The sequence below is a fragment of the Pseudophryne corroboree genome, chromosome 7 (genome assembly GCF_028390025.1).
Source record: "Pseudophryne corroboree isolate aPseCor3 chromosome 7, aPseCor3.hap2, whole genome shotgun sequence".
Taxonomy (NCBI): domain Eukaryota; kingdom Metazoa; phylum Chordata; class Amphibia; order Anura; family Myobatrachidae; genus Pseudophryne; species Pseudophryne corroboree.
In genome coordinates, this window is record NC_086450.1 from 492,035,568 (window position 1) to 492,063,340 (window position 27,773).

General features: G+C 49.2%; 1 protein-coding gene across 1 annotated transcript; it reads left to right on the forward strand.

Moving 5' to 3' along the window:
- The first annotated feature begins 493 nt into the window (after positions 1-493).
- LOC134945713 (microfibril-associated glycoprotein 4-like) lies at positions 494-23,439 on the forward strand. Its single transcript, XM_063935164.1, has 6 exons — positions 494-960; positions 1,188-1,275; positions 13,511-13,659; positions 13,756-13,852; positions 14,274-14,456; positions 22,838-23,439. Exons 1-6 carry the CDS (start codon positions 955-957, stop codon positions 23,083-23,085), a joined length of 771 nt encoding a protein of 256 aa, XP_063791234.1. The 5' UTR covers positions 494-954; the 3' UTR covers positions 23,086-23,439.
- The last annotated feature ends 4,334 nt before the right edge of the window (positions 23,440-27,773 follow it).

Genomic DNA, 27,773 nt, shown 5'->3' on the forward strand with positions numbered 1-27,773 from the left:
AATAGTAATAATAAACAGTGTAAAATAGCTAAGAACGTAAAGCCTGTAACTATTGCGGACAGTGGGGTTCATTCCGACCCGATCGCACGCTGCTGTTTTTCGCAGCCGCGCGAACGGGTCCGAACTGCGCAGGCGCGAGGGCAGCAGTGCCCCAGCGCGTCGTTGCCTGTCAATGGGCATCACCAGGCAGCGACGAGAACAACAAAGGAAGCGGTCGCAGCGGCGACCGCAAGAAGATTGACAGCAGGGAGGCGGATCTGGGTGGCAACTAACCGTTTTCTGGGAGTGGTGAGTAAAACGCAGGCGTGTCCAGGCATTTGCAGGGCGGGTGTCTGACGTCAATTCCGGTCCCGGACAGGCAGAAGTGATCGCAGCGGCTGAGTAAGTCCAGAGCTACTCAGAAACTGCACAAAATGTTTTTGTACAGCTCCCCTGCACAAGCCTTTGCACACTTGCTATGCTAAAATACACTCCCCCATAGGCGGCGTCTATCTGATCGCACGGCCTGCAAAAAGTTTCAGCGTGCGACCAGGTCAGAATGAGGGCCAGTAACCGTTTATTATATTGAGCGAAGAAAATGAAATAAAAAAAAAAGTTGCCAACAAAAAAAATCTCTGATAGTTTCTGCCCTTCGATAAATACACCCCTCTCCTCCCGTCCCCCCATATCTCTCTCTCTCCTTTCTCCCATGTTCTCCAGCCTTGTTTTCCCATCTCCACCTTTCCTAACTGGCAGCTCCTGCTGTGTTCTCAGGACATGCGAGTGGTGTCCTGGAAGGTGACACCTAACCCTGTATCCTGCACACATATTCCACACATCCCCCCTGTCTCATTCCTCCCCTCACATCACATCCCTGGAGCAGGGGAGGCTGTGGAAGGAGGGGGGCCCAGGACCAGACGCTCCATATAAATACAAGACCTTAAATAGCAACCTCACACTACACAGACTACAGACATGGAGGTAAGACGCTCAGAGCCTCACATTTGCCAAATTTCTGGCTGCATTTCAATGTCCTTCCCTGATAGACCTCCGTAGGAGGGGTGCAGTCAGACTGATAATGGGGAGGGGGCTCTGTCAAGGCTTCCCAGGTGGGAAGGCGATCTCAGGAGTCTTTTGGGATATTGCATTGTGGTGTTTTTTTTTTTTTTTTTGTGTGGGTTCCACCAGTACTTTGTGTTATGTTCCAGGTTCCAGGATGCCCCGTCCACTTCATACTACTGCTGGTGGTCCTTGGCACAGTGGGGAGCCAACTCTCTAAGCAGGTCCATGAGAATGGTAAGTGTGCCCAACATTCCCACGGGAGACTGCAGCAGTGTATGGTGGCAGCTCCAGACTTGTGGGACCATCATGGATGTTGCTCTAGGTCCACGGGTGTCCTGCACAGCTCAGCTGTTGCTGGACCATATCTCCCTCCATCTGTATCCTACACAGTCAAATGATAACAGATTGGGGGGCTATAGTATGCTGAATGTTAACCCTTGCCTCCCCAGTCTCTGCCATCTGTTCTAGATGCACAGTTACTAATGGTTCCTCAGACCCTTGGCTTGGAGGCAGGGTGTAATCACGTCTGACTCTGGGCAGAATGTAGACATGAATGTGAAGGGGTTGTGTAGTAATGTGATATCACTATGACTTCATATTCCTCGCTCACATCTGCATGAGCCACGCTCCAGCCAAGTCCCTGCAGAGCAGCGGAGCAGATGTGCTGAGCCAGCAGATGTTCTGCGTGTTGCTGAACGGATGGTGACACAATGTGCCACAACATGGGGGCTCCTGAGTCACCACGTCCCACCTTGTCATACATATTGAATTTATGGCCAAGTTTCATGATATTTTTCTTGCCAGGTTCCACTTCTTCTTATTCCATTCCCACCTCATTTTTCTTACCATGTTCCACCAGGTTTGTCTAGACGCACTCCTTGTTTTTTTGTTTTTGTACCCGTGTTCTATCCAATTTACTATGTTCCTATAGCCGCGCTGGTGCGAATTCTGATCCGTAGGCAATTTCCGAATGCATTTCTTTGCAAACCGCGCACGCTTTCCCTTCCGACACACGGAACTTAGTGCAGTTACGTACGCGCCTCCATCGCTCCTCACCAATGGCTGTATGAGCGGCATTAGGCGGCAGCTGGGCGATTACGCATAATAATTGTTCCGTGGGTGTGTAAGGGCGTGTTATTACGCATTCTTAGTTGTATATATGTACAGCGCACGCCATTATCAGTCACATATTGTGCACCGAGCATAGGATAGGTGTAATGGTGCCCATACACTTGTGAGATGATCGGGCCTAACCTTTGATTTCGACCGGATCTGTTAGAGAAATTGAATGTTGTATGCACATTTTAGGTACCTTGCGACGCGATGCACGGGCACGCCGGTCAAATCTTGCGTCTCAAGATAGTATGTGCTGCACTTAATATTTATCGAATCGCAATGCGATCGCATGATCGTATGGTAACCACTTTGGCAGTTCAGGTGTGATTTCATCGCACCTGAACTGCCGGTGCAATGCCCCGCAATGTTGCATCGCGGGGCATCGCACAAGTCTATGGGCACCATAAGTGCAGTTACTAGTGATGCCTCTGCTCTCTATGGGCGGCAACTATCTGATTGCAGCACTCTGCAAGAAGGAGGAGCTATCAGGTCTGAATTAGGCCCTATGTTAGATGGTGCTATGTCCGATGGTGCTATGTCTGATGGTGCTACAGTATGTCCGATGGTGCTATGTCGGATGGTACTATGTCAGATGGTGCTATGTCCGTTGGTGCTATGTCCGTTGGTGCTATGTCCGTTGGTGCTATGTCCGTTGGTGCTATGTCCGTTGGTGCTATGTCCGTTGGTACTATGTCCGATGGTGCTATGTCGGATGGTACTATGTCAGATGGTGCTATGTCCGTTGGTGCTATGTCCGTTGGTGCTATGTCCGTTGGTGCTATGTCCGTTGGTGCTATGTCTGATGGTGCTATGTCTGATGGTGCTATGTCTGATGGTGCTATGTCCGATGGCGCTATGTCGGATGGTGCTAAGTAGGATGGTGCGATCTCCGATGGTGCTATGTCTGATGGTGCTAAATTGGATGGTGCGATGTCCGATGGTGCTATGTCTGATGGTGCTACAGTATGTCTGATGGTGAAATGTCCGATGGTGCTATGTCCGATGGTACTATGTCGGATGATGCTATGTCTGATGGTGCTATGTTGGATGGTGCTTTGTCCGTTGGTGCTATATCCGACGGTGCTATGTCCGATGGTGCTATGTCGCATCGCGGGGCATCGCACAAGTGTATGGGCACCATAAGTGCAGTTACTAGTGATGCCTCTGCTCTCTATGGGCGGCGACTATCTGATTGCAGCCCTCTGCAAGAAGGAGGAGCTATCAGGTCTGAATTAGGCACTATGTTGGATGGTGCTATGTGCCTATGTCTGCTGGTGCTATGTCGGATGGGGCAATGTCTTACGGTGTAATGTCGGATGGGGTAATGTCGGATGGTGCAATGTCGGATGGTGCAATGTCGGATGGTGCAATGTCGGATGGTGCAATGTCGGATGGTGCAATGTCGGATGGTGCAATGTCGGATGGTGCTATGTCGGATGGTGCTATGTCGGATGGTGCTATGTCGGATGGTGCTATGTCGGATGGTGCTATGTCGGATGGTGCTATGTCGGATGGTGCTATGTCGGATGGTGCTATGTCGGATGGTGCTATGTCGGATGGTGCTATGTCGGATGGTGCTATGTCGGATGGTGCTATGTCGGATGGTGCTATGTCCGATGGTGCTATGTTAGATGGTGCTATGTTGGATGGTGCTATGTCTGTTGGTGCTATGTTAGATGGTGCTATGTCCGATGGTGCTACAGTATGTCCGATGGTGCTACAGTATGTCCGATGGTGCTATGTCCGATGGTACTATGTCGGATGATGCATTTGTCTGATGGTGCTATGTTGGATGGTGCTATGTCCGTTGGTGCTATGTCGGATGGTGCTATGTCGGATGGTGCTATGTCGGATGGTGCTATGTCGGATGGTGCTATGTCGGATGGTGCTATGTCGGATGGTGCTATGTCGGATGGTGCTATGTCGGATGGTGCTATGTCGGATGGTGCTATGTCGGATGGTGCTATGTCGGATGGTGCTATGTCGGATGGTGCTATGTCGGATGGTGCTATGTCGGATGGTGCTATGTCGGATGGTGCTATGTCGGATGGTGCTATGTCGGATGGTGCTATGTCGGATGGTGCTATGTCGGATGGTGCTATGTCGGATGGTGCTATGTCGGATGGTGCTATGTCGGATGGTGCTATGTCGGATGGTGCTATGTCGGATGGTGCTATGTCGGATGGTGCTATGTCGGATGGTGCTATGTCGGATGGTGCTATGTCGGATGGTGCTATGTCGGATGGTGCTATGTCGGATGGTGCTATGTCGGATGGTGCTATGTCCGATGGTGCTATGTCCGATGGTGCTACAGTATGTCCGTTGGTGCTGTGTCCGATGGTGCTGTGTCCGATGGTGCTATGTGCTATGTCTGATGGTGCTATGTCTGATGGTGCTACAGTATGTCCGATGGTGCTATGTCCGATAGTGCTATGTCGGATGGTACTATGTCTGTTGGTGCTATGTCCGTTGGTGCTATGTCCGTTGGTGCTCTGTTGGATGGTGCTAAGTAGGCTGGTGCAATGTCCGATGGTGCTATGTCTGATGGTGCTAAATTGGATGGTGCGATGTCCGATGGTGCTATGTCTGATGGTGCTACAGTATGTCCGATGGTGCTATGTCCGTTGGTACTATGTTAGATGGTGCTATGTCCGATGGTGCTATGTCTGATGGTGCTACAGTATGTCCGATGGTGCTATGTCTGATGGTGCTAACTTGGATGATGCGATGTCCGATGGTGCTATGTCTGATGGTGCTATGTGTGATGGTGCTAAGTTGGATGGTGCTGTGTCCGATGGTGCTGTGTCCGATAGTGCTGTGTCCGATAGTGCTGTGTCTGATGATGCTATCTCAGATGGTGCTACAGTATGTCTGATGGGGCTATGTCGGATGATGCTATGTCTGATAGTGCTATGTCTGATGGTGCTATGTTGGATGGTACAATGTCTGATGGTGCTATATCTGATGATGCTATGTCTGATGGGGCTATGTTGGATGGTGCTATGTCTGATGGTGCTATGTCTGATGGTGCTATGTCTGATGGTGCTATGTCGGATGGTGCTATGTTGGATGGTGCTATGTCCGATGGTGCTATGTTAGATGGTGCTATGTGTGATGGTGCTACAGTATGTCTGATGGTGCTATGTCTGATGGTGCTATGTCTGATGGTGCTACAGTATGTCCGATGGTGCTATGTCCGATGGTGCTATGTCCGATAGTGCTATGTCGGATGGTACTATGTCTGTTGGTGCTATGTCCGTTGGTGCTATGTCCGTTGGTGCTATGTCGGATGGTGCTATGTCGGATGTTGCTAAGTAGGATGGTGCGATGTCCGATGGTGCTATGTCTGATGGTGCTAAATTGGATTGTGCGATGTCCGATGGTGCTACAGTGTGTCCGATGGTGCTATGTCCGTTCGTACTATGTTAGATGGTGCTATGGCCGATGGTGCTATGTCCGATGGTGCTATGTCTGATGGTGCTACAGTATGTCCGATGGTGCTATGTCTGATGGTGCTAACTTGGATGATGCGATGTCCGATGGTGCTATGTCTGATGGTGCTATGTCTGATGGTGCTAAGTTGGATGGTGCTATGGGGGTAATTCCAAGTTGATCGCAGCAGGATTTTTGATAGCAATTGGGCAAAACCATGTGCACTGCAGGGGAGGCAGATATAACATGTGCAAAGAGAGTTAGATTTGGGTGTGGTGTGTTCAATCTGCAATCTAATTTGCAGTGTAAAAATTAAGCAGCCAGTATTTACCCTGCACAGAAACAAAATAACCCACCCAAATCTAACTCTCTCTGCACATGTTATATCTGCCTCCCCTGCAGTGCACATGGTTTTGCCCAATTGCTATCAAAAATCCTGCTGCGATCAACTTGGAATTACCCCCTATGTCCGATGGTGCTGTGTCCGATAGTGCTGTGTCTGATGATGCTATCTCAGATGGTGCTACAGTATGTCTGATGGTGCGATGTTGGATGGTGCGATGTTGGATGGTACTATGTCTGATGGTGCTATGTCGGATGGTGCTATGTCGGATGGTGCTATGTCGGATGGTGCAATGTCGGATGGTGCAATGTCGGATGGTGCAATGTCGGATGGTGCAATGTCGGATGGTGCTATGTCGGATGGTGCTATGTCGGATGGTGCAATGTCGGATGGTGCAATGTCGGATGGTGCAATGTCGGATGGTGCAATGTCGGATGGTGCAATGTCGGATGGTGCTAAGTTGGATGGTGCGATGTCCGATGGTGCTATGTTGGATGGTGCTATGTCTGATGGTGCTATGTCGGATGGTGCTATGTCGGATGGTGCAATGTCCGATGGTGCTCTGTTGGATGGTGCGATGCCCGATGGTGCTATGTTGGATGGTGCCATGTCCGATGGTGCTATGTTGGATGATGCGATGTCCAGTGGTGCTCTGTCCGATGGTGCTCTGTTGGACGGTGCTATGTCTGATGGTGCTATGTCGGATGGTGCTATGTCGGATGGTGCAATGTCGGATGGTGCAATGTCGGATGGTGCAATGTCGGATGGTGCAATGTCGGATGGTGCTATGTCGGATGGTGCAATGTCGGATGGTGCAATGTCGGATGGTGCAATGTCGGATGGTGCAATGTCGGATGGTGCAATGTCGGATGGTGCAATGTCGGATGGTGCAATGTCGGATGGTGCAATGTCGGATGGTGCAATGTCCGATGGTGCTAAGTTGGATGGTGCGATGTCCGATGGTGCTCTGTTGGATGGTACTATGTCGGATGGTACTATGTCGGATGGTGCTCTGTTGGATGGTGCTATGTCGGATGGTGCAATGTCGGATGGTACTATGTCGGATGGTGCTGTGTTGGATGGTGCAATGTCGGATGGTGCTATGTCGGATGGTGCTCTGTTGGATGGTACTATGTCGGATGGTGCTCTGTCGGATGGTGCTATGTCGGATGGTGCTATGTCGGATGGTGCTATGTCGGATGGTGCTATGTCGGATGGTACTATGTTGGATGGTGCTATGTCGGATGGTACTATGTTGGATGGTGCTCTGTTGGATGGTGCAATGTCGGATGGTGCTATGTCGGATGGTGCTATGTCGGATGGTACTATGTCGGATGGTGCTCTGTTAGATGGTGCGATGTCCGATGGTGCTATGTTGGATGGTGCCATGTCCGATGGTGCTATGTCTGATGGTGCTAAATTGGATTGTGCGATGTCCGATGGTGCTATGTCTGATGGTGCTACAGTATGTCCGATGGTGCTATGTCCGTTGGTACTATGTTAGATGGTGCTATGTCCGATGGTGCTATATCTGATGGTGCTACAGTATGTCCGATGGTGCTATGTCTGATGGTGCTAACTTGGATGATGCGATGTCCGATGGTGCTATGTCCGATGGTGCTATGTCTGATGGTGCTATGTCTGATGGTGCTAACTTGGATGATGCGATGTCCGATGGTGCTATGTCTGATGGTGCTATGTCTGATGGTGCTAAGTTGGATGGTGCTATGGGGGTAATTCCAAGTTGATCGCAGCAGGATTTTTGATAGCAATTGGGCAAAACCATGTGCACTGCAGGGGAGGCAGATATAACATGTGCAAAGAGAGTTAGATTTGGGTGTGGTGTGTTCAATCTGCAATCTAATTTGCAGTGTAAAAATTAAGCAGCCAGTATTTACCCTGCACAGAAACAAAATAACCCACCCAAATCTAACTCTCTCTGCACATGTTATATCTGCCTCCCCTGCAGTGCACATGGTTTTGCCCAATTGCTATCAAAAATCCTGCTGCGATCAACTTGGAATTACCCCCTATGTCCGATGGTGCTGTGTCCGATAGTGCTGTGTCTGATGATGCTATCTCAGATGGTGCTACAGTATGTCTGATGGTGCGATGTTGGATGGTGCGATGTTGGATGGTGCTATGTCGGATGGTGCTATGTCGGATGGTGCTATGTCGGATGGTGCAATGTCGGATGGTGCTATGTCGGATGGTGCAATGTCGGATGGTGCAATGTCGGATGGTGCAATGTCGGATGGTGCAATGTCGGATGGTGCAATGTCGGATGGTGCTATGTCGGATGGTGCAATGTCGGATGGTGCAATGTCGGATGGTGCAATGTCCGATGGTGCTAAGTTGGATGGTGCGATGTCCGATGGTGCTAAGTTGGATGGTGCGATGTCCGATGGTGCTATGTTGGATGGTGCTATGTCTGATGGTGCAATGTCGGATGGTGCAATGTCGGATGGTGCAATGTCCGATGGTGCAATGTCGGATGGTGCAATGTCCGATGGTGCTAAGTTGGATGGTGCGATGTCCGATGGTGCTATGTTGGATGGTGCTATGTCTGATGGTGCTATGTCGGATGGTGCTATGTCGGATGGTGCAATGTCCGATGGTGCTCTGTTGGATGGTGCGATGCCCGATGGTGCTATGTTGGATGGTGCCATGTCCGATGGTGCTATGTTGGATGATGCGATGTCCAGTGGTGCTCTGTCCGATGGTGCTCTGTTGGACGGTGCTATGTCTGATGGTGCTATGTCTGATGGTGCTATGTCGGATGGTGCTCTGTTGGATGGTACTATGTCGGATGGTGCTCTGTTGGATGGTGCTATGTCGGATGGTGCAATGTCGGATGGTACTATGTCGGATGGTACTATGTCGGATGGTGCTGTGTTGGATGGTGCAATGTCGGATGGTGCTATGTCGGATGGTGCTCTGTTGGATGGTACTATGTCGGATGGTGCTATGTCGGATGGTGCTATGTCGGATGGTGCTATGTCGGATGGTGCTATGTCGGATGGTGCTATGTCGGATGGTACTATGTTGGATGGTACTATGTTGGATGGTGCTCTGTTGGATGGTGCAATGTCGGATGGTGCTATGTCGGATGGTGCTATGTCGGATGGTACTATGTCGGATGGTGCTCTGTTAGATGGTGCGATGTCCGATGGTGCTATGTTGGATGGTGCCATGTCCGATGGTGCTATGTCTGATGGTGCTAAATTGGATTGTGCGATGTCCGATGGTGCTATGTCTGATGGTGCTACAGTATGTCCGATGGTGCTATGTCCGTTGGTACTATGTTAGATGGTGCTATGTCCGATGGTGCTATGTCCGATGGTGCTATATCTGATGGTGCTACAGTATGTCCGATGGTGCTATGTCTGATGGTGCTAACTTGGATGATGCGATGTCCAATGGTGCTATGTCTGATGGTGCTATGTCTGATGGTGCTAACTTGGATGATGCGATGTCCGATGGTGCTATGTCTGATGGTGCTATGTCTGATGGTGCTAAGTTGGATGGTGCTATGGGGGTAATTCCAAGTTGATCGCAGCAGGATTTTTGATAGCAATTGGGCAAAACCATGTGCACTGCAGGGGAGGCAGATATAACATGTGCAGAGAGAGTTAGATTTGGGTGTGGTGTGTTCAATCTGCAATCTAATTTGCAGTGTAAAAATTAAGCAGCCAGTATTTACCCTGCACAGAAACAAAATAACCCACCCAACCTAACTCTCTCTGCACATGTTATATCTGCCTCCCCTGCAGTGCACATGGTTTTGCCCAATTGCTATCAAAAATCCTGCTGCGATCAACTTGGAATTACCCCCTATGTCCGATGGTGCTGTGTCCGATAGTGCTGTGTCTGATGATGCTATCTCAGATGGTGCTACAGTATGTCTGATGGTGCGATGTTGGATGGTACTATGTCTGATGGTGCTATGTCTGATGGTGCTATGTCTGATGGTGCTATGTCTGATGGTGCAATGTCCAATGGTGCTCTGTTGGATGGTGCGATGTCCGATGGTGCTATGTTGGATGGTGCCATGTCCGATGGTGCTATGTTGGATGATGCGATGTCCAGTGGTGCTCTGTCGGATGGTGCTATGTCTGATGGTGCTATGTCGGATGGTGCTCTGTTGGATGGTACTCTGTTGGATGGTGCTCTGTTGGATGGTGCTATGTCTGATGGTGCTATGTCGGATGGTGCTCTGTTGGATGGTACTATGTTGGATGGTGCTCTGTTGGATGGTGCGATGTCCGATGGTGCTATGTTGGATGGTGCCATGTCCGATGGTGCTATGTTGGATGATGCGATGTCCAGTGGTGCTCTGTCCGATGGTGCTCTGTTGGATGGTGCTATGTCTGATGGTGCTATGTCGGATGGTGCTCTGTTGGATGGTACTATGTCGGATGGTGCTCTGTTGGATGGTGCTATGTCTGATGGTGCTATGTCGGATGGTGCTCTGTTGGATGGTACTATGTTGGATGGTGCTCTGTTGGATGGTGCGATGTCCGATGGTGCTATGTTGGATGGTGCCATGTCCGATGGTGCTATGTTGGATGATGCGATGTCCAGTGGTGCTCTGTCCGATGGTGCTCTGTTTGATGGTGCTATGTCTGATGGTGCTATGTCGGATGGTACTATGTCGGATGGTACTATGTCGGATGGTGCTCTGTTGGATGGTGCAATGTCGGATGGTACTATGTCGGATGGTGCAATGTCGGATGGTGCTATGTCGGATGGTGCAATGTCGGATGGTGCAATGTCGGATGGTGCAATGTCGGATGGTAATATGTCGGATGGTAATATGTCGGATGCTGCTCTGTTGGATGGTGCTATGTTGGATGGTGCTATGTTGGATGGTGCAATGTCCGATGGTGCGATGTCCGATGGTGCTATGTTGGAAGGTGCCATGTCCGATGGTGCTATGTTGGATGATGCGATGTCCAGTGGTGCTCTGTCCGATGGTGCTCTGTTTGATGGTGCTATGTCTGATGGTGCTATGTCGGATGGTACTATGTCGGATGGTACTATGTCGGATGGTGCTCTGTTGGATGGTGCAATGTCGGATGGTGCAATGTCGGATGGTACTATGTCGGATGGTGCAATGTCGGATGGTGCAATGTCGGATGGTGCAATGTCGGATGGTGCAATGTCGGATGGTGCAATGTCGGATGGTGCAATGTCGGATGGTAATATGTCGGATGCTGCTCTGTTGGATGGTGCTATGTTGGATGGTGCTATGTTGGATGGTGCAATGTCCGATGGTGCTCTGTTGGATGGTGCGATGTCCGATGGTGCTATGTTGGAAGGTGCCATGTCCGATGGTGCTATGTTGGATGGTGCAATGTCCGATGGTGCTCTGTTGGATGGTGCGATGTCCGATGGTGCTATGTTGGAAGGTGCCATGTCCGATGGTGCTATGTTGGATGATGCGATGTCCGCTAGTGCTCTGTTGGATGGTGCAATGTCCGATGGTGCTATGTTGGATGATGCGATGTCCGCTGGTGCTATGTTGGATGGTGCCATGTCCAATGGTGCTATGTTGGATGATGCGATGTCCGCTGGTGCTATGTTGGATGGTGCTATGTCTGATGGTGCTATGTTGGATGATGCGATGTCCGCTGGTGCTATGTTGGATGGTGCTATGTCTGATGGTGCTATGTTGGATGATGCGATGTCCGATGGTGCTATGTTGGATGATGCGATGTCCGCTGGTGCTATGTTGGATGGTGCCATGTCCAATGGTGCTATGTTGGATGATGCGATGTCCGCTGGTGCTATGTTGGATGGTGCTATGTCTGATGGTGCTATGTTGGATGATGCGATGTCCGATGGTACTATGTTGGATGATGCGATGTCCGCTGGTACTATGTTGGATGGTGCTATGTCTGATGGTGCTATGTTGGATGATGCGATGTCCGCTGGTGCTATGTTGGATGGTGCTATGTTGGATGGTACGATGTCCGCTGGTGCTATGTTGGATGGTGCCATGTCCAGTGGTGTGTCTTTATATGCACAGCATGAAATTAGCACCACAGGGGCATCTACATAGGGTGTCTTTTGGCTGCGGCAGTAACATAAATAGGCAGTGGCTCCTACAATAGCATTCCCTGCTGAATCAGGCCCAGTGTGTATTATGAGTCTAATTCAGACTGGAGTGTTCAGCAGCGTTCGCAGTCTGATGCCCGGTGAAGTGTGCGCATGCGTGGAAGCCACACCGCGCATGCGCAAACAGTAAGTTGTGACGGCATCTTACTTATGCGATCGCCTCTACCTGCAGGGCGGGAGGGAATATGTTGGCAGCGTGGTGGTGGCTTTGCGGGGGCACAGTCCGGACAATGCAGGCATGTCTGGACCATTTGCGGGGCGGGCCGTGGCAGCTGCGTGACATCACACGCAGCCGCTGCAACCCTAAACATGACGGGGTTGCCAACTGCCTTCACAGAGGGCTACTCGAACCATCTAAAAGTATCACCGCCGGGCGATGCGTCAATCAAGTAGAGGCGGTCACACAAGTAAGATGCCGTTGCATCTTACTGTGTGCATACGCGCAGTGCAGCTTCTGCGCATGCGCACACTTCACCGGGCATCAGACTGTGGACGCTGCTGCAATCGGACATTGCACCATCCAACATGGGGCCTAATTCAAACCTGATCGCTCCTCTGCTATTTTGCAGAGGTCTGCGATCAGAGAGTTGCCAACAATAGAAAGTGACGGACTGATGGGAAAGCAGTGGGCGGAGCTATGATTACGCATGATGGGGGTGATTCCGAGTTGTTCGCTCGCTAGCTGCTTTTAGCAGCATTGCACATGCTAAGCCGCCGCCCTCTGGGAGTGAATCTTAGCATAGCAGAATAGCGAACGAAAGATTCGCAGAATAGCGAAAAGAAATTTCTTAGCAGTTTCTGAGTAGCTCCAGACCTACTCACAAATAGCGATCAGTTCAGGCCGTTTCGTTCCTGGTTTGACGTCACACACACGCTCAGCGTCCGGCCAGCCACTCCCCCGTTTCTCCAGACACTCCCGCGTTTTTCCCTGGCACGCCTGCGTTTTTCCGCACACTCCCAGAAAACGGTCAGTTTCCGCCCAGAAACACCCACTTCCTGTCAATCACACTACGATCACTTCAACGATGAAAAATCTTCGTTCGGGCGTGAGTAAATCTACTAAGTTTTGTGTTAAAATACTAACCGCATGCGCACTGCGTACCATGCGCATGCGCATTTTTTGCCTTAATCGCTCCGTTGCGAAAATCGGCAACGAGCGAACAACTCGGAATGACCCCCCATGACAGGCACGCACTCGCATAGATGGATGGATGAGGAAAGCAGTGGGCGGAGCTATGATTACGCATGATGACAGACAGGCACTCGCATAGACGGATGGGAAAGCAGTGGGCGGAGCTATGATTACGCATGATGACAGGCGGACACTCGCATAGACGGATGGATGGAAGAGCAGTGGGCGAAGCAAGATGGATGGACGGGAAAGAGTCTTGCTGCTGGCTTGTACGTGGTGTAGGGACATTGTGCTTGATGCTGTCCGGGCGTAATTTTCTTCCACAGGATCGGAGATTGACCAGTTCCCTGCCGATTGTGAAGACGTGTTTGACCTGGGAGGGGAGGTCAGTGGAGTATATGTCATATACCCAGCAGGATCACACAGCGCTGTCCCAGTATATTGCGATATGACTAGTGATGATGAAAAATGGACGGTTGGTGACATTTCCACATACAATAAAGCTGTACACACCGGTAGTGCTGTGTACTGAGCACCGTCCTCATCACTGTCTCTGCTTCTATCACTGAAGGTTATCCAGAAAAGGTTCAATGGCACCCTCAGTTTCTTCCGCGGATGGGTTGACTATAAATCAGGCTTCGGCAGAGCGGATGGAGAGTACTGGTTCGGTGAGTGCGCCAATTCCCTCTTACTGCATTGCGCTACCTCCATTATGTAATAAGTGCATTTCAAAATATTCATGAAAATTTAACAATTGTAAAGAAAATTTTATTCATACGACTATCGGCAAAATGTTAATGGGACGGAAGAAATGGTAAACAGGACAAAGACTCTGAAACAGACTCACACATAGCTTACTATAGACAGCATGACATCATCCAGCCACACAGGGCCAAACTAGTTACGGAACATATGTAGGACTGCCAGTTCGCCTGGGTTGGGGATTGTTTTGGATTGTTCTATTCTCTGCCAGTGTTTTAGAGCTGTTATATACCCTCCAATATATCAGGTTGTGTTACTGCCAGGGAGAGGTGGAACTTCACATTGCACCTCTGCAGAGCATCTCTCACGCATGACTCTTTCTCTCAGGGTTGCACAACATTTATCAGCTGACTCTACGGAAAAAGTATGAGCTGAGGGTCGAATTGGGAGACTTCGATAACAACAAGACTTACGCCAAGTACGCAGACTTCTCCCTCTCTCCCAAAGCCATAAACCCAGAGGAGGACGGGTACACCTTGTATGTGGAGGGATTTTCCGATGGCGGAGCAGGTAATGTGCTAAGAGATTTTTTTTTGTGTGTGTGTGTATGTGTGTGTGTGCGCGCGCGCGAAAGAGAGTGCTGCATGTTCAGACTCGCATCTAAATTGCAGTGTAACAATAAAGCTGCCCAGCATTTGTGGGTTAAATTATTAATGTACAAATGGACGGGACTGAAACGGTTAACACGCCCTTCATCAGGTTTCCTGCCATATGCTGATAGGGGCTGAGTTTCTGTTCTTAACTTAATGAAATAGGAAAATTAAGAAATTGGAGCTGCTGAGCCAGTTAAGTAGCAGTTCGCACAGTTAAATATGTTTCTTATTTTGTTTCTGATTGGATTACGCTGCGGGGGAAGATTCTCATTGGTCTGTGTCTGGAAATAAGATTTTGCTGTTTATGGTGAAAGAGGGGACCCGAGACTATGTGCACCATAAGCCTTGGTCATGTATACTTTAACAAGCACCAGCATGCACAGTCAATGGCTGCCAGGACTTGCTGGGATATGCAGTGCTACAGCTGCTGGGACAAATAAAATGGGAAATCCAATTACACCCAAAAAAATGACCTAGTTTGGGGCGAAAACACATCGAATCCTTGGTATGTTCACGGAACTATGGCCCTCATTCCGATTTGTTTGCTTGTTCTTTTTCTTCGCATCGGTGCGATAAGTCGCAAACTGCGCATGCGCAATGTTCGCAGTGCGTCTGCGCCAAGTAAATTAGCACAAAAGTTTGGTATTTTACTCACGGCTTAACGAAGATTTTTCATCGTTCTGGTGATCGGAGTGTGATTGACAGGAAGTGGGTGTTTCTGGGCGGAAACTGACCGTTTTATGGGTGTGTGTGAAAAAACGCAGGCATTTCAGGGAAAAACGCGGGATTGTCTGGAGAAACGGGGGAGTGTCTGGGCGAACGCTGGGTGTGTTTGTGACGTCAAACCAGGAACGAAAAGGACTGAACTGATCGCAGTGTAGGAGTAAGTCTCGAGCTACTCAGAAACTGCTAAGAAATCTCTATTCGCAATTCTGCTAATCTTTCGTTGGCAATTCTGCAAAGCTAAGATACACTCCCAGTAGGCGGCGGCTTAGCGTGTGCAATGCTGCTAAAAGCAGCTAGCGAGCGAACAACTCGGAATGAGGGCCTATGTGTTTTTGCAGCCGTGGTCACGAAAACAGGGTCATTGCATCCCGTCCCCGTTCCCCCTGATAAGTGCTGGCGTTGGGATGATTTGGGGCTATTTGGACAGCCCCGGGGGATCATTTAGACCGTGGCAAGTTACCACGGGCAAAAGCCTCACTATGCCACACAGTGGCCCTCATTCCGAGTTGTTCGCTCGCTAGCTGCTTTTAGCAGCATTGCACACACTAAGCCGCCGCCCTCTGGGAGTGAATCTTAGCTTTGCAGAATTGCCAACTAAAGATTAGCAGAATTGCGAATAGAAATTTCTTAGCAGTTTCTGAGTAGCTCGAGACTTACTCCTCCAGTGCGATCAGCTCAGTCCTTTTTGTTCCTGGTTTGACGTCACACACACGCCCAGCGTTCGCCCAACCACTCCCCCGTTTCTCCAGACACTCCCGCATTTTTCCCTGAAACGCCTGCGTTTTTTCGCACACACCCATAAAACGGTCAGTTTCCGCCCAGAAACACCCACTTCCTGTCAATCACACTACGATCACCAGAACGAAGAAAAATCTTCGTTAAGCCGTGAGTAAAATTCCTAACTTTTGTGCTAATTTACTTGGCGCAGACGCACTGCGAACATTGCGCATGCGCAGTTTGCGACTTATCGCACCGATGCGAAGAAAAAGAACGAGCAAACAACTCGGAATGAGGGCCAGTGTGAGATGTTTGCTGCAGGTGAGACACAAGGTTGCGTGCACAGGGCAGGGTTGGACTGGCCCACAGGGGTACAAGCGAAACCACCGGTGGGCCCTACTGCCTGGGGGCCTACTCCTCCTCTAGGGATCAGGTTCCAGACTGTGCTGTTACTAATCTAGTACATTATCATGCCTGCACTACAGTATTTACTGTATATATTTATCTAGGGGACCAACCCATGCAAAATGATTAGGCTAACCAATGTGGCGGCTGGGCACACCACCTCTAGAGACTGGCCACACCCCTAAACATGGGCCTCTACCACTGTATCCCCCCAGTGGGCCCTACATGCCCCAGTCCGACACTGGCGCCGGGTGTCTTTTTGTGCCGAAAATGCATCTTAGACATAATGCAATGTGAATAATAGGCACCAGCAGACTGTGCAGAGACTCAGTAACATATCAAATGATTCAGCGCAGTCTCCAGGTGCGTCCTAGTCACATTGCGTTATGTCTAACACACATTTTGGCAAAAAAAAGGAGGGGGGAGGGTTGTGCTCTTCAGGCTATCTGACCTCAAGCTAACTTTGCTGTGCGTATAGGCAGTGAATGGTCCATAGTGTAGCCAGCATCAGTAGATTCCAGGAGAAGGGGAGTTTCTGGGCAACTGGAACCTCCTCCTAAGTGGGCCTCTGCTCTTATGGAAGATCTAACACTACCTCCTTTTTGATAGACATAACACCATTTGTAGAAGTTAAAGAAGTTTTTTGTATAAAAATACCGTTCCTGCGCAGCCCACATTATATCCAATGAGGCCTACAGGAATGTGACATGAGAAATAAAAAGGCACTTGAAACTAAATAGAGAAAGAAGATACGTATGGCTTCATCCAGTTAAATGCTGGAGAAAAAAAAGATATTTGTGTTTATTAAACAAACTCCAAAGTGTTTTAAAAACACAAACAAACGAGGTTTCACTTTTGTTCACACTCTATAAAATAAAGAACCAAACATGATTCAGGGGCAAGACATACCTCAGTGATGAAGGGGTTAAATAGAGAGAATGAGGCATATAGTAAGATGAGAACAGGATCTGGTAATTTCATGGTGAGATCTATATACTGTATATATATATATATGTTAGGAAGAGGTATTCTTCAGGTGGGAAATAGGAAAACTGCGTAATTAGAATTGTAATGAACCTCCCCAAAGGGGATGAACAGGCGGTTGACATAATGATGTCATTACCGATGCGTGGTTTGCGTTGTGTTGTGATGCGTGATAACAAACGGACAATCGGATCAAAATTTGGATTGCGCCTCCAGTGTGTAGAATTTCATAAACTACAAAGATGCTCCTGTCACTTTTTACCGTATCTGCTACGGGTGATCCTCGGGTAACGCCAAGAACCATGGATGAATATTTACTGACATTAAGATGTCTCAGATCAGTGGCGCACGCAGGGGGGGTTTCTGAGCACCCAGAAACCCCCCCTGATGGACCAACTTATTTTTTCAGAAACTAAGACACCATTGTCTCCGTCTCTGCAACAACCGCGGGACAACCGCGATCAGAGCTGCTCGGTCACTCCCGCCTGTTCAGCTGTCATCGTTTCCTCTTCAGTCCACAGAAGCGCTGACTGCTGTACTAGCCGTTTGCCGGGCAGTGCGCCGCGATTGCAGGCAGCTCTCCCGCAGGAACAGGAGACAGGGAGAACTGCCCTGCCCAGCGCCTAGTGTCACGGAGGAGGTCCGTAGCTGCAGAAATTAAAAGACAAGCTGCGATGTGTATACCAGCATGTAGGTATGTTTTGGGGTGTTGTATGCTCACTGTATGTGTGCAAGTTTGATGTGTGTGTGTGTGTGTGTGTGTGTGTGTGTGTACTATGGGAGTCATTCTGAGTTGATCGCACGTAGCAACTTTTTGCTGCTCGTGCGATCAACTAGATGCCGCCTATGGGGGAGTGTATTTCTGCATAGCAGGGTTGCGAACGCTTGTGCAGCCCTGCTATGCAAAAAAAGTTTCCTGTAAAAGAAGACTAGGGTAAGAGTTACTTACCCTGTGTGATCGATCCAGCGATGCAGGTCCCGGAATTGACATCAGAAATCCGCCCTCCAAACGTCTGGACACGCCTGCGTTGGACTCACCACTCCCAGAAAACGGTGAGTTGCCGCCCCGGAACGCCTTCCTGCTGTCAATCTTCTTGCATTTGCTCCAGCGATCGCTTTCTTCGTTTTTCTGGTCACTGCCCGGTGACAGCCGTCGCTGGGTAACGGCACGCGTGCGCATTGCGGCCTCCGCACAGGTACAGACCCGACCCGTTCGCACCGCTGCGACAAATGGGTCGGAATGACCCTCTATGTGTGTCTGTAGGATGTTGTGTGTGTGTGTGTGTATATATATATATATATATATAAAGTGCTGCCTTGGTATAATACACACCCACACACACACACATATATATACTGTATACATGTAAAATGTGTAAGTGCTGCCATGATCTATTGCTGGAACACATTATACACACACACACACACACACACACACACACACACACACACACACTTGTACTGCCCGGCACTCACAATCAGTATAGTAGTACTTGCTCCGGTGCCCTCCCGCTAGGCTTTACAACTCGTCCATGCAAAACTTACAAACGGCGGCACTCTGGTGACTGGAACCATTCGTGAAAAATGCTGTGCTTTAAGTCATTGTCTATGTTTCTCCATGCCCCGAAATGTAGACAATGAATTAAAGCACCGCATTTTTCACGAATGGTTCCAGTGCCCAGAGTGCCGCCGTTTGTACATATATATATATATAAATACGGAAACTCCCCTCGCAAAACCCTGCGTTTGCTTCTGCAGATTTACTGTACATCTCTGGCAGCTGGTACATAATAAGTTGCAGAGCAGAAGAAAGGATCTCTGTGAGCTGGATCTTGGGCTCGGGGAGGTGAGCTGGTAATCTGCTGGATCACTTCTACTGTCCTCCGCTAATCCCTGACTTGTACAAGGCACAGACTGACCCCACCACCTGCTGAGACTTGGAATTAGGGAATATTTAGGGAGTACAAGAGAATACAATGGATTTAATAACTTAAGTTGTTTAATAAAGAGGAGGCCACGGTCCAAGGAAGCTGCTGTAAATAGGATTTATACAGAACATAAGCGTAGAGAGCTACAGAAAACTACTTTTTGGATGTGTATATTTCAGAACGTATTGTTATTTGCATTATATAGGGATTTAGGGGGTCATTCTGAGTTGATCGTAGCTGTGCTAAATTTAGCACAGCTACGATCAGGCACTCAGACATGTGGGGGGACGCCCAGCACAGGGCTAGTCCACCCCACATGTCAGTGCCCCCCCCCCCCCCGCAGAAATGCAAAAGCATCACACAGCGGCGATGCTTTTGCATTTGAGGAGTAACTCCCGGCCACCGCAGCTACTGCAGCTGGCCGGGAGAACCTCTTCGCTGCCCGGGTCGCCGCGGCTGCATGTGACGTCACGCAGCCGCCGCGGCCTGCCCCCATCAGGGGTACAGCCACGCCTGCGTGCCACCCCCTCCCACCCAGCGACCGCCTCTGCCTGACAATCAGGCAGAGGCGATCGCTAGGGAACAACGGCCTTTGGCCGTCCGGCATGCGCAGATCCGACCCGATCGCTGCGCTGCGAAAAACTGCAGCGAGCGATTGGGTCGGAATGACCCCCTTAGATCTTCTGCAGTTTTCTGCGGCACCACAGAACTCACTCTGTATGGTATTATCAGTTTGGTATGAGATTAACTTTAAAAGACTTTGGGGGTAATTCCAAGTTGATCGCAGCAGGAAATTTTTTAGCAGTTGGGCAAAACCATGTGCACTGCAGGGGGGGGGGGCAGATATGACATTTGCAGAGAGAGTTAGATTTGGGTAGGTTATTTTGTTTCTGTGCAGGGTAAATACTGGCTGCTTTATTTTTACACTGCAAATTAGATTGCAGATTGAACACACCACACCCAAATCTAACTCTCTCTGCACATGTTATATCTGGCCCCCCCCCCCCCCTGCAGTGCACATGGTTTTGCCCAATTGCTAACAGAATTCCTGCTGCGATCAACTTGGAATTACCCCCTTTGTGTAGAAAAACACGGTGGCTACACAATCAGTGCTGCTTCATTTGTGTGCTACATTTGCTTGAAAATACAGATTTTGTGATACCAAGTAACATATGTGGACAATATTTCCAAATTGTGTCTACCTGATTAACAAAAGTATTTATAGGAGGGTTAAAATGAAAAGGTCACGTACACTGGCTTCTGATATGACATACAACGCAATACATACACAGAACACAATACCTTATATACACAGTAGTGTTAAGGCTTACTCATATGTGGTATGAATACAAGGGTGAATATGATTTTACATTAGGGATCAGCTCAGTTGCAGTAACATTTTGCACAATGTGTTTCACTTATCAAATAAGATGTGTGACGTAATGTAATCCCAGATTTGCTCGAGCAGGGCTGCCATGAGGTATGGTAGAGAATGATACCTCTATGTACTGGGGAATGGAATCCATTGTCTTTGCTTGTCAGGCTCCAGTGAAACCTGTGGAGAGGGAAACACTGCCCCCTACTGTAATCAGGTGGCTCCTGCATTGTGATTTCATGGAGCCTGGATATCATGTGGGTATGACTCAGTGTGAGGATGGCTCCTGGGTCTGACTAGGAGACCTGTGCGTGTTGTATGGGTCAGTCGCACTACCTAGACCTAGAGAGAGTTAATCTGCAATCTCTGCGCTGTTCTCTGACATCAGTATATGCATTTGCAGGATGCAGGAATTTTTACTAGTAGATTGATTGTTTGGCTATTGGTTTTAATGCAACATTAAGGGGGTTATTCAGAGATGAATGTAAATCGCTGCTACTGCGCTCATCTCCTCCCATGTGGGGGGCGCTCAGCATGTGTGAGGCCGCCTCCCGATGCGTCCGCAATCTATTTGCGGTTGCATCGGAACTAAGGTTGACCCCTGGCAGTGCAGCTTGGCTGTGCTGTCAGGTGGTCAGTGGCCATTTCCCCCCCCAAAGGTGGCTGAGTGTGATGTCACACAGCCGCCCTGAAAACGGTCCCAGCCCACCCACATTTTTCCAACCCTGCAACGCCGTCGCCTGTCAAGCACATTGCAGTCGCATTTATCTGGGATGCAACCGCAAAGTGCAATGTGTATGACTGCGCAGCCACTGTGCGGCTACGCATATGCGCAATTTGCCACCGCCGGCAAACTGCACTGCGGGCCTCTGATGCGGCCGGGTCTGTAGACCCCCTTAATCTTATGACACTATTTGAGTAAGCTTTGTTATTACGTGTCTGTATGGGGCGCTGTTGACCGAAGTAAGTGTTTTCTTTCATTGGTCATTTCAGCTAAATACTACCACAATGAGGAGATCATACAACGCTATAAAACAGGTTGTTTCCCTATCTGAGCTACATACAGTATAAAGGGGATGGTTCTGAGTTTGGAGAAAAGCAGAAAGAACAAGAAACTTTGCATCTTGGCGATGCCATGTTGTTATTACCGCCAGTAGGGAAGGTTTAAATGGGATGAATCTCCGTTGGTTACAAGTTGGTGTTTGTTTGCAATGCCATAGAACCCTGATTTACTAACACATGTTAATGCGGGTTGCAGTTGTGCGAATACAAGGGCCTGTAACTGTCCAGTTTCACATGAGAAGCCGCGTCACCCACGGTTATTTCATCTACATCCAGAACCACCATCGTTAGTAATGGCACTTGCATAAGCCCCACGCTGGGTGCTGGAGATCTGGGGGCAGAGATATGCAACAATGCAGAAATTGGCCCCTGCGCTGGATACTGAGATGCACTATATATGTGTGTGCCAAGAGATCCATCTGACTAACCACCTCCAAATGTGCAGAGAGATATAGATGTGGGAGGGGTGTGTCCAGACTCCAGTCTAAATTGTGTGTGAGAGTAAAGCTGTCCAGTAGTTGTGGACTACATGCAGAAGCAGCCAGTATTTACTCTGCATGCAAACATAATACAGGTATTTGCACCCTTTGCATTGCACCATGGTCGGTCCAGGTGCAACGTTACTCCTACCTGTTGCTTTGCTTCCATTTCAGAATGAGCCCCAAAGGCTTTAGTTGTGGTGCGGGTCCTCCCTCAGTGTGACGTAGTTATCACCTCAGATGCATACAGTATGTTGTAAGAAATATTTAATACAGACATTTTTGGTTGCAATCCCATTGGATGAATGTGTATAACAAATATTATAACAAAGCCTGTAATACATGGTAGAGATGTTTTATATACAGATGGAGCTACACTTATCTAGCCTTCTCTGCTGCGCCTAGTCACACCATGGTTTAGTAGCATAAGCCTTTCATCTATTGTTGTCAGCTGCAATTCACTACAGAGAGAACAATACATCAGGGGATTAATCCTTACAGCAGGGGATTAAGTCTGTCTGCCCTGGCTCAATTAATCCTATTAAAGGCCAAGATAAAGATGGCTCCATCTGTACATGCCTCATTCCATACCGCCCCACTTACCCTGCTTTCTCTATCCCAGGTGACGCCCTGTCCTATCACAATGGAATGAAGTTCTCCACCTACGACAGTGATCGTGATCACTTCCCGCAGAACTGCGCCTCCCTCTTGGCCGGAGGCTTCTGGTACAGAGGGTGTCACCTGGCTAACTTGAACGGGCCATACTTGGGTGGGGCCCACCTCTCTTACGGTGCTGGGGTCATCTGGACGCAGTGGAGGGGTCCCTATTACTCTCTGAAGACCACTGAAATGAAGATACGCCGCGTGTGATTGCCCTCTTTTCAGACCTGTGACGTTAATAGCCTATAGAGCTACCACTTCTTCTCTCCCTCCGTTCCTGGTGCTCCCAAACACTGCCGTGCTTTCCGTATCCAGAGCCTCACTGCCTCCCATTGCTTAACCCTCTATATCCATCCACGTGGCTCTTACCTGTAACCTGCACAGTGGCAATTCGTGGATCCTCTAGTGATCCCTCTGCATGACCCCACTTCGCCAGCCCCCAATGTCCAACTGTTATTTCTGTCACATAAAGGTTTTTTAACCTTCCAGAATTTGTACTAAAATCTCCTTGTAAAGAAATAAATGATACACAAAGCATTACTACCACGCCAAAGCAAAAGTCAACTGTTTATAATATTTTGTCTACACACACACACACACACACACACACACACACACGCTAATCTTATTTCAATTTGAAATTGTGAATCTTTATAAAACAAGTTCTTCCACTGTGTGCTGCAAAAAAAAGTATTCTCTGTATATGACATTTATATATGAGAAACTAAGAAGGTAAGGCCAGGTACGGTAGCACTGTTTGCTGTATTGGAACAATTTGTGCCTAGCGTGTATACATCAGAACTCCCAAGGGTTGCATGCAACATATTCTGGTCGGTCGTGCTGAACATCCAACTAGACTAGGGGGGTAATTCAGACCTGATTGCAGCAGCAAATTTGTTAGCTAATGGGCAAAACCATGTGCACTGCAGGGGGGGCAGATGTAATATGTGCAGAGAGAGTTAGATTTAGGTGGGTTATATTGTTTCTGTGCAGGGTAAACACTGGCTGCTTTATTTTTACACAGCAATTTAGATTTCAGTTTGAACACACCCCACCCAAATCTAACTCTCTCTGCACGTGTTACATCTGATCCCTCCCCCCCCCCCCCCCCACCTGCAGTGCACATGGTTTTGTCCACTAGCTAACAAATTTGCTGCTGCGATCAGATCTGAATTAGGCCCTATGGGGGTCATTCCGAGTTGACTGCTAGCTGCCGTTGTTCGCGGCGTAGCGATCAGTGAAAAAAACTGCTAATCTGTGCATGCTCCACAATGTGCACGCGCGCCGTACGGGTACAAAGTCCATTGTGGTTTTGCACTGGTTGTAGCGACGATTCCAATCGCACAGACGGCCGCAAGGAGATTGACAGAAAGTGGGCGTTTCTGGGTGTCAACTAACCGTTTTCAGGAAGTGCTTAGAAAAACGCAGGCATGGCTGAAAAAATGCAGACATGACTGGGCGTTCCCTGGGCAGGTGTGTGACGTCAAAAGCCATCCCACCGTCGTTAGAATCAACGCACAGGAAGAGTAACTACAGGGCTGGTCTTGTTTTGCACAAAACCATTTTGTAGGCGCTCTGCTGCACAAGCGTTCGCTCTTCTGCAAAGCTAAAATACACTCCCCGGTGGGCGGCGACAATGCGCTTGCACGGCTGCTAAAAACTGCTAGCGAGCGATCAACTCGGAATGACCCCCATCTATTCTGTGCAAACCCACTACATTGTAATGAAGGACGAAACAAGAGAACGTTTTACTATTCATTACATCAGGTAATGTGTACCGCCAATCTGCTATGGGCCGGAGTGAAGGGAACTTTCTCCAACCATCAGCACAATTTCCGGTCATGCAGGTGTGTACCAGGCCGAAATTAGATGGAAAAAGGGGGGGACCTGGATTGCACATCCTATTACTAAAGATATCAAGAGCTGCTGTCATGCTGAGGCTTCGAAGTTAGATGCTCAGCCCTTGTAAGGGTGTAAGATGTAACACACTGGCTTGCAAAAGTATTCAACCCTATAGAAAAAAAGTCAATACATTTTTGTGTATTACAAATGCCCCCTTGGAGATTGCCATGAAACTTCAGTGACCTGGCTAAATATGTGGGATAAGGTGTTGTGGCTAGGTTATCAGTATCCAAACCCCTCCTAATCTGCCATTTAGTAAATGTAGCATTAAGGGCCTAATTCAGTAAGGATTGCAGCTAGGGAGGCCAATCCCGGGCAGTTTTTTCAATCCCGGGATTCGGGATTGAAAAACGGTCAATCCCGGGATTCCCGGGATTGCAGTAGGGATTAGAGAAAGTTTAGGGAGCAGCGCTGGATGGAGGGTGTAGGTAGCGGTGCGGGAGGTAGGGAGGGTGTAGGTAGTGGTGCGGGAGGTAGGGAGTGTGTAGGTAGTGGTGCGGGAGGTAGGGAGGGTGTAGGTAGCGGTGCGGGAGGTAGGGAGGGTGTAGGTAGCGGTGCGGGAGGTAGGGAGGGTGTAGGTAGCGGTGCGGGAGGTAGGGAGGGTGTAGGTAGTGGTGCGGGAGGTAGGGAGTGTGTAGGTAGTGGTGCGGGAGGTAGGGAGGGTGTAGGTAGCGGTGCGGGAGGTAGGGAGGGTGTAGGTAGCGGTGCGGGAGGTAGGGAGGGTGTAGGTAGCGGTGCGGGACTCAGGACAGAGGGTGCGGCAGGGAGGGAGGAAGGCTGCACGGAGGGAGAGAGGATCATGTGTGTAAGTAATAGTACTTACTATTAGACGGGCGGAAACCACTAACACACTGAACGCGGCGGCATTTCAAATGAAGCGCCGGCCGCCAGCCAACCAGAGCTGGCGGACCGGCAGCCAATCAGGGAAGTGGCCGCAGCAGTCGCTCCTGATTGGCTGCCGCTGCAGCTTCCCTGATTGTCTGCTACATTTGAAGTGCCGCGCGCGTTCAACTTGTTCATGGCTGCTGCCCGCCTAAATGAGTAAGTACTATTACTTACACACCCACCCTCCCGCCGCCGCGCATGCGCAGTATAATCCCGTGAATCCCGGGATTGGATGCTCCAATCCCGGGATCCTAATCCCGGCATTTTTGGGCCCAAATCCCGGGATCCCGCCCATCCCGGGATTGGCCTCCCTAATTGCAGCAGCTTTGTAAATGCAATCCTTTGCAGTGCGAATGCAGGAGGAGGTGCATATCACCTCATACCTTCCTGCATACCACCTCCTGCCTCCATACCACCTCCTTCCTGCATTTGTATTTTTCAGTCGTGATGTTCGTCTGTGACGACAGGCTAAGTAAGCCTGAGCTTACTCAGGCTTGCCGTCGCAGTGCGGCTTGCGAGGCCAAGGAAACTGCACAGTTCTTGGACTCGCCACTCCCAAAAAATGGGCGCTACATGCCCCCATTTTCCCCAACACCACATAAGCAATCCTTACTGAATCAAGCCCATTTAAAAGGCTACAGGGATGTGAAGAGTCTTGTCCATTTCCGAGTGATATTTATTATGTTAACATTATGTGATAAGTGGGGTCATTCTGAGTTGATCGCTCGCTAGCAGTTTTTAGCAGCCGTGAAAACGCTATGCCGCCGCCCACTGGGAGTGTATTTTAGCTTAGCAGAAGTGCGAACGAAAGGATCGCAGAGCGCCTGCAAACATTTTGGTGTAGTTTTAGAGTAGCTCAAAACCTACTCAGCGCTTGCGATCACTTCAGACTGTTCAGTTCCGGATTTGACGTCACACACCCGCCCAGCGTTCGCCCAGCCACGCCTGCGTTTTCCCTGGCACGCCTGCGTTTTTCCGAACACTCCCTGAAAACAGTCAGTTGCCACCCAGAAACGCCCATTTCATGTCAGTCACTCTGCGGCCACCAGTGCGACTGAAATGTATCACTAGACCCTGTGCAAAACTGCACCGTTCGTTGTGCATACGCATGCGCAGAACCGCCGTTTTATTTAGCCTGATCGCTGCGCTGCGAACAAATGCAGCTAGCGATCAACTCGGAATGACCACCAATATTATATGGGACATTTTTACCAAAGGGGATTTTGCAGGAAATTTGGAACAGGCATTTTCAGGGGACAGGAAAAAGAAAAATGCCAGTGCACACTCAAAGCACTAATACTACATATTGGCCCTCATTCCGAGTTGTTCGCTCGGTAAAAATCTTCGCATCGCAGCGATTTTCCGCTTAATGCGCATGCGCAATGTCCGCACTGCGACTGCGCCAAGTAAATTTGCTATGTAGTTAGGATTTTTACTCACGGCTTTTTCATCGTTCTGGCGATCGTAATGTGATTGACAGGAAATGGGTGTTACTGGGCGGAAACAGGCCGTTTTATGGGCGTGTGGGAAAAAACGCTACCGTTTCCGGAAAAAACGCAGGAGTGGCCGGAGAAACGGGGGAGTGTCTGGGCGAACGCTGGGTGTGTTTGTGACGTCAAACCAGGAACGACAAGCACTGAACTGATCGCAGATGCCGAGTAAGTCTGAAGCTACTCAGAAACTGCTACGAGGTGTGTAATCGCAATATTGCGAATACATCGTTCGCAATTTTAAGATGCTAAGATTCACTCCCAGTAGGCGGCGGCTTAGCATGAGCAAATCTGCTAAAATCCGCTTGCGAGCGAACAACTCGGAATGAGGGCCATAGTCAAAATAACTTTGATTAGCATGAAGAAAACAGTAAGTGAAGTTCTTAGCACAACTTTGGCCAAAAATGTTGGGCCCATCCACCACATCCAGGTGAACGTCATCAGACGGATCCCTAATATCCGGGGACACCAACAAAAACTAGGTATATCTCAGACACCTGCTGTGGTTGCTTCATTTTTGTTCACAAAAGAGCTCTCAACGGTTTCTAGGGGGGCTGCTAAAATGTGATATTCCTCAAGCTCCTCTCTGTAAGCTAGCAGACTCATAATAATGTAATTATT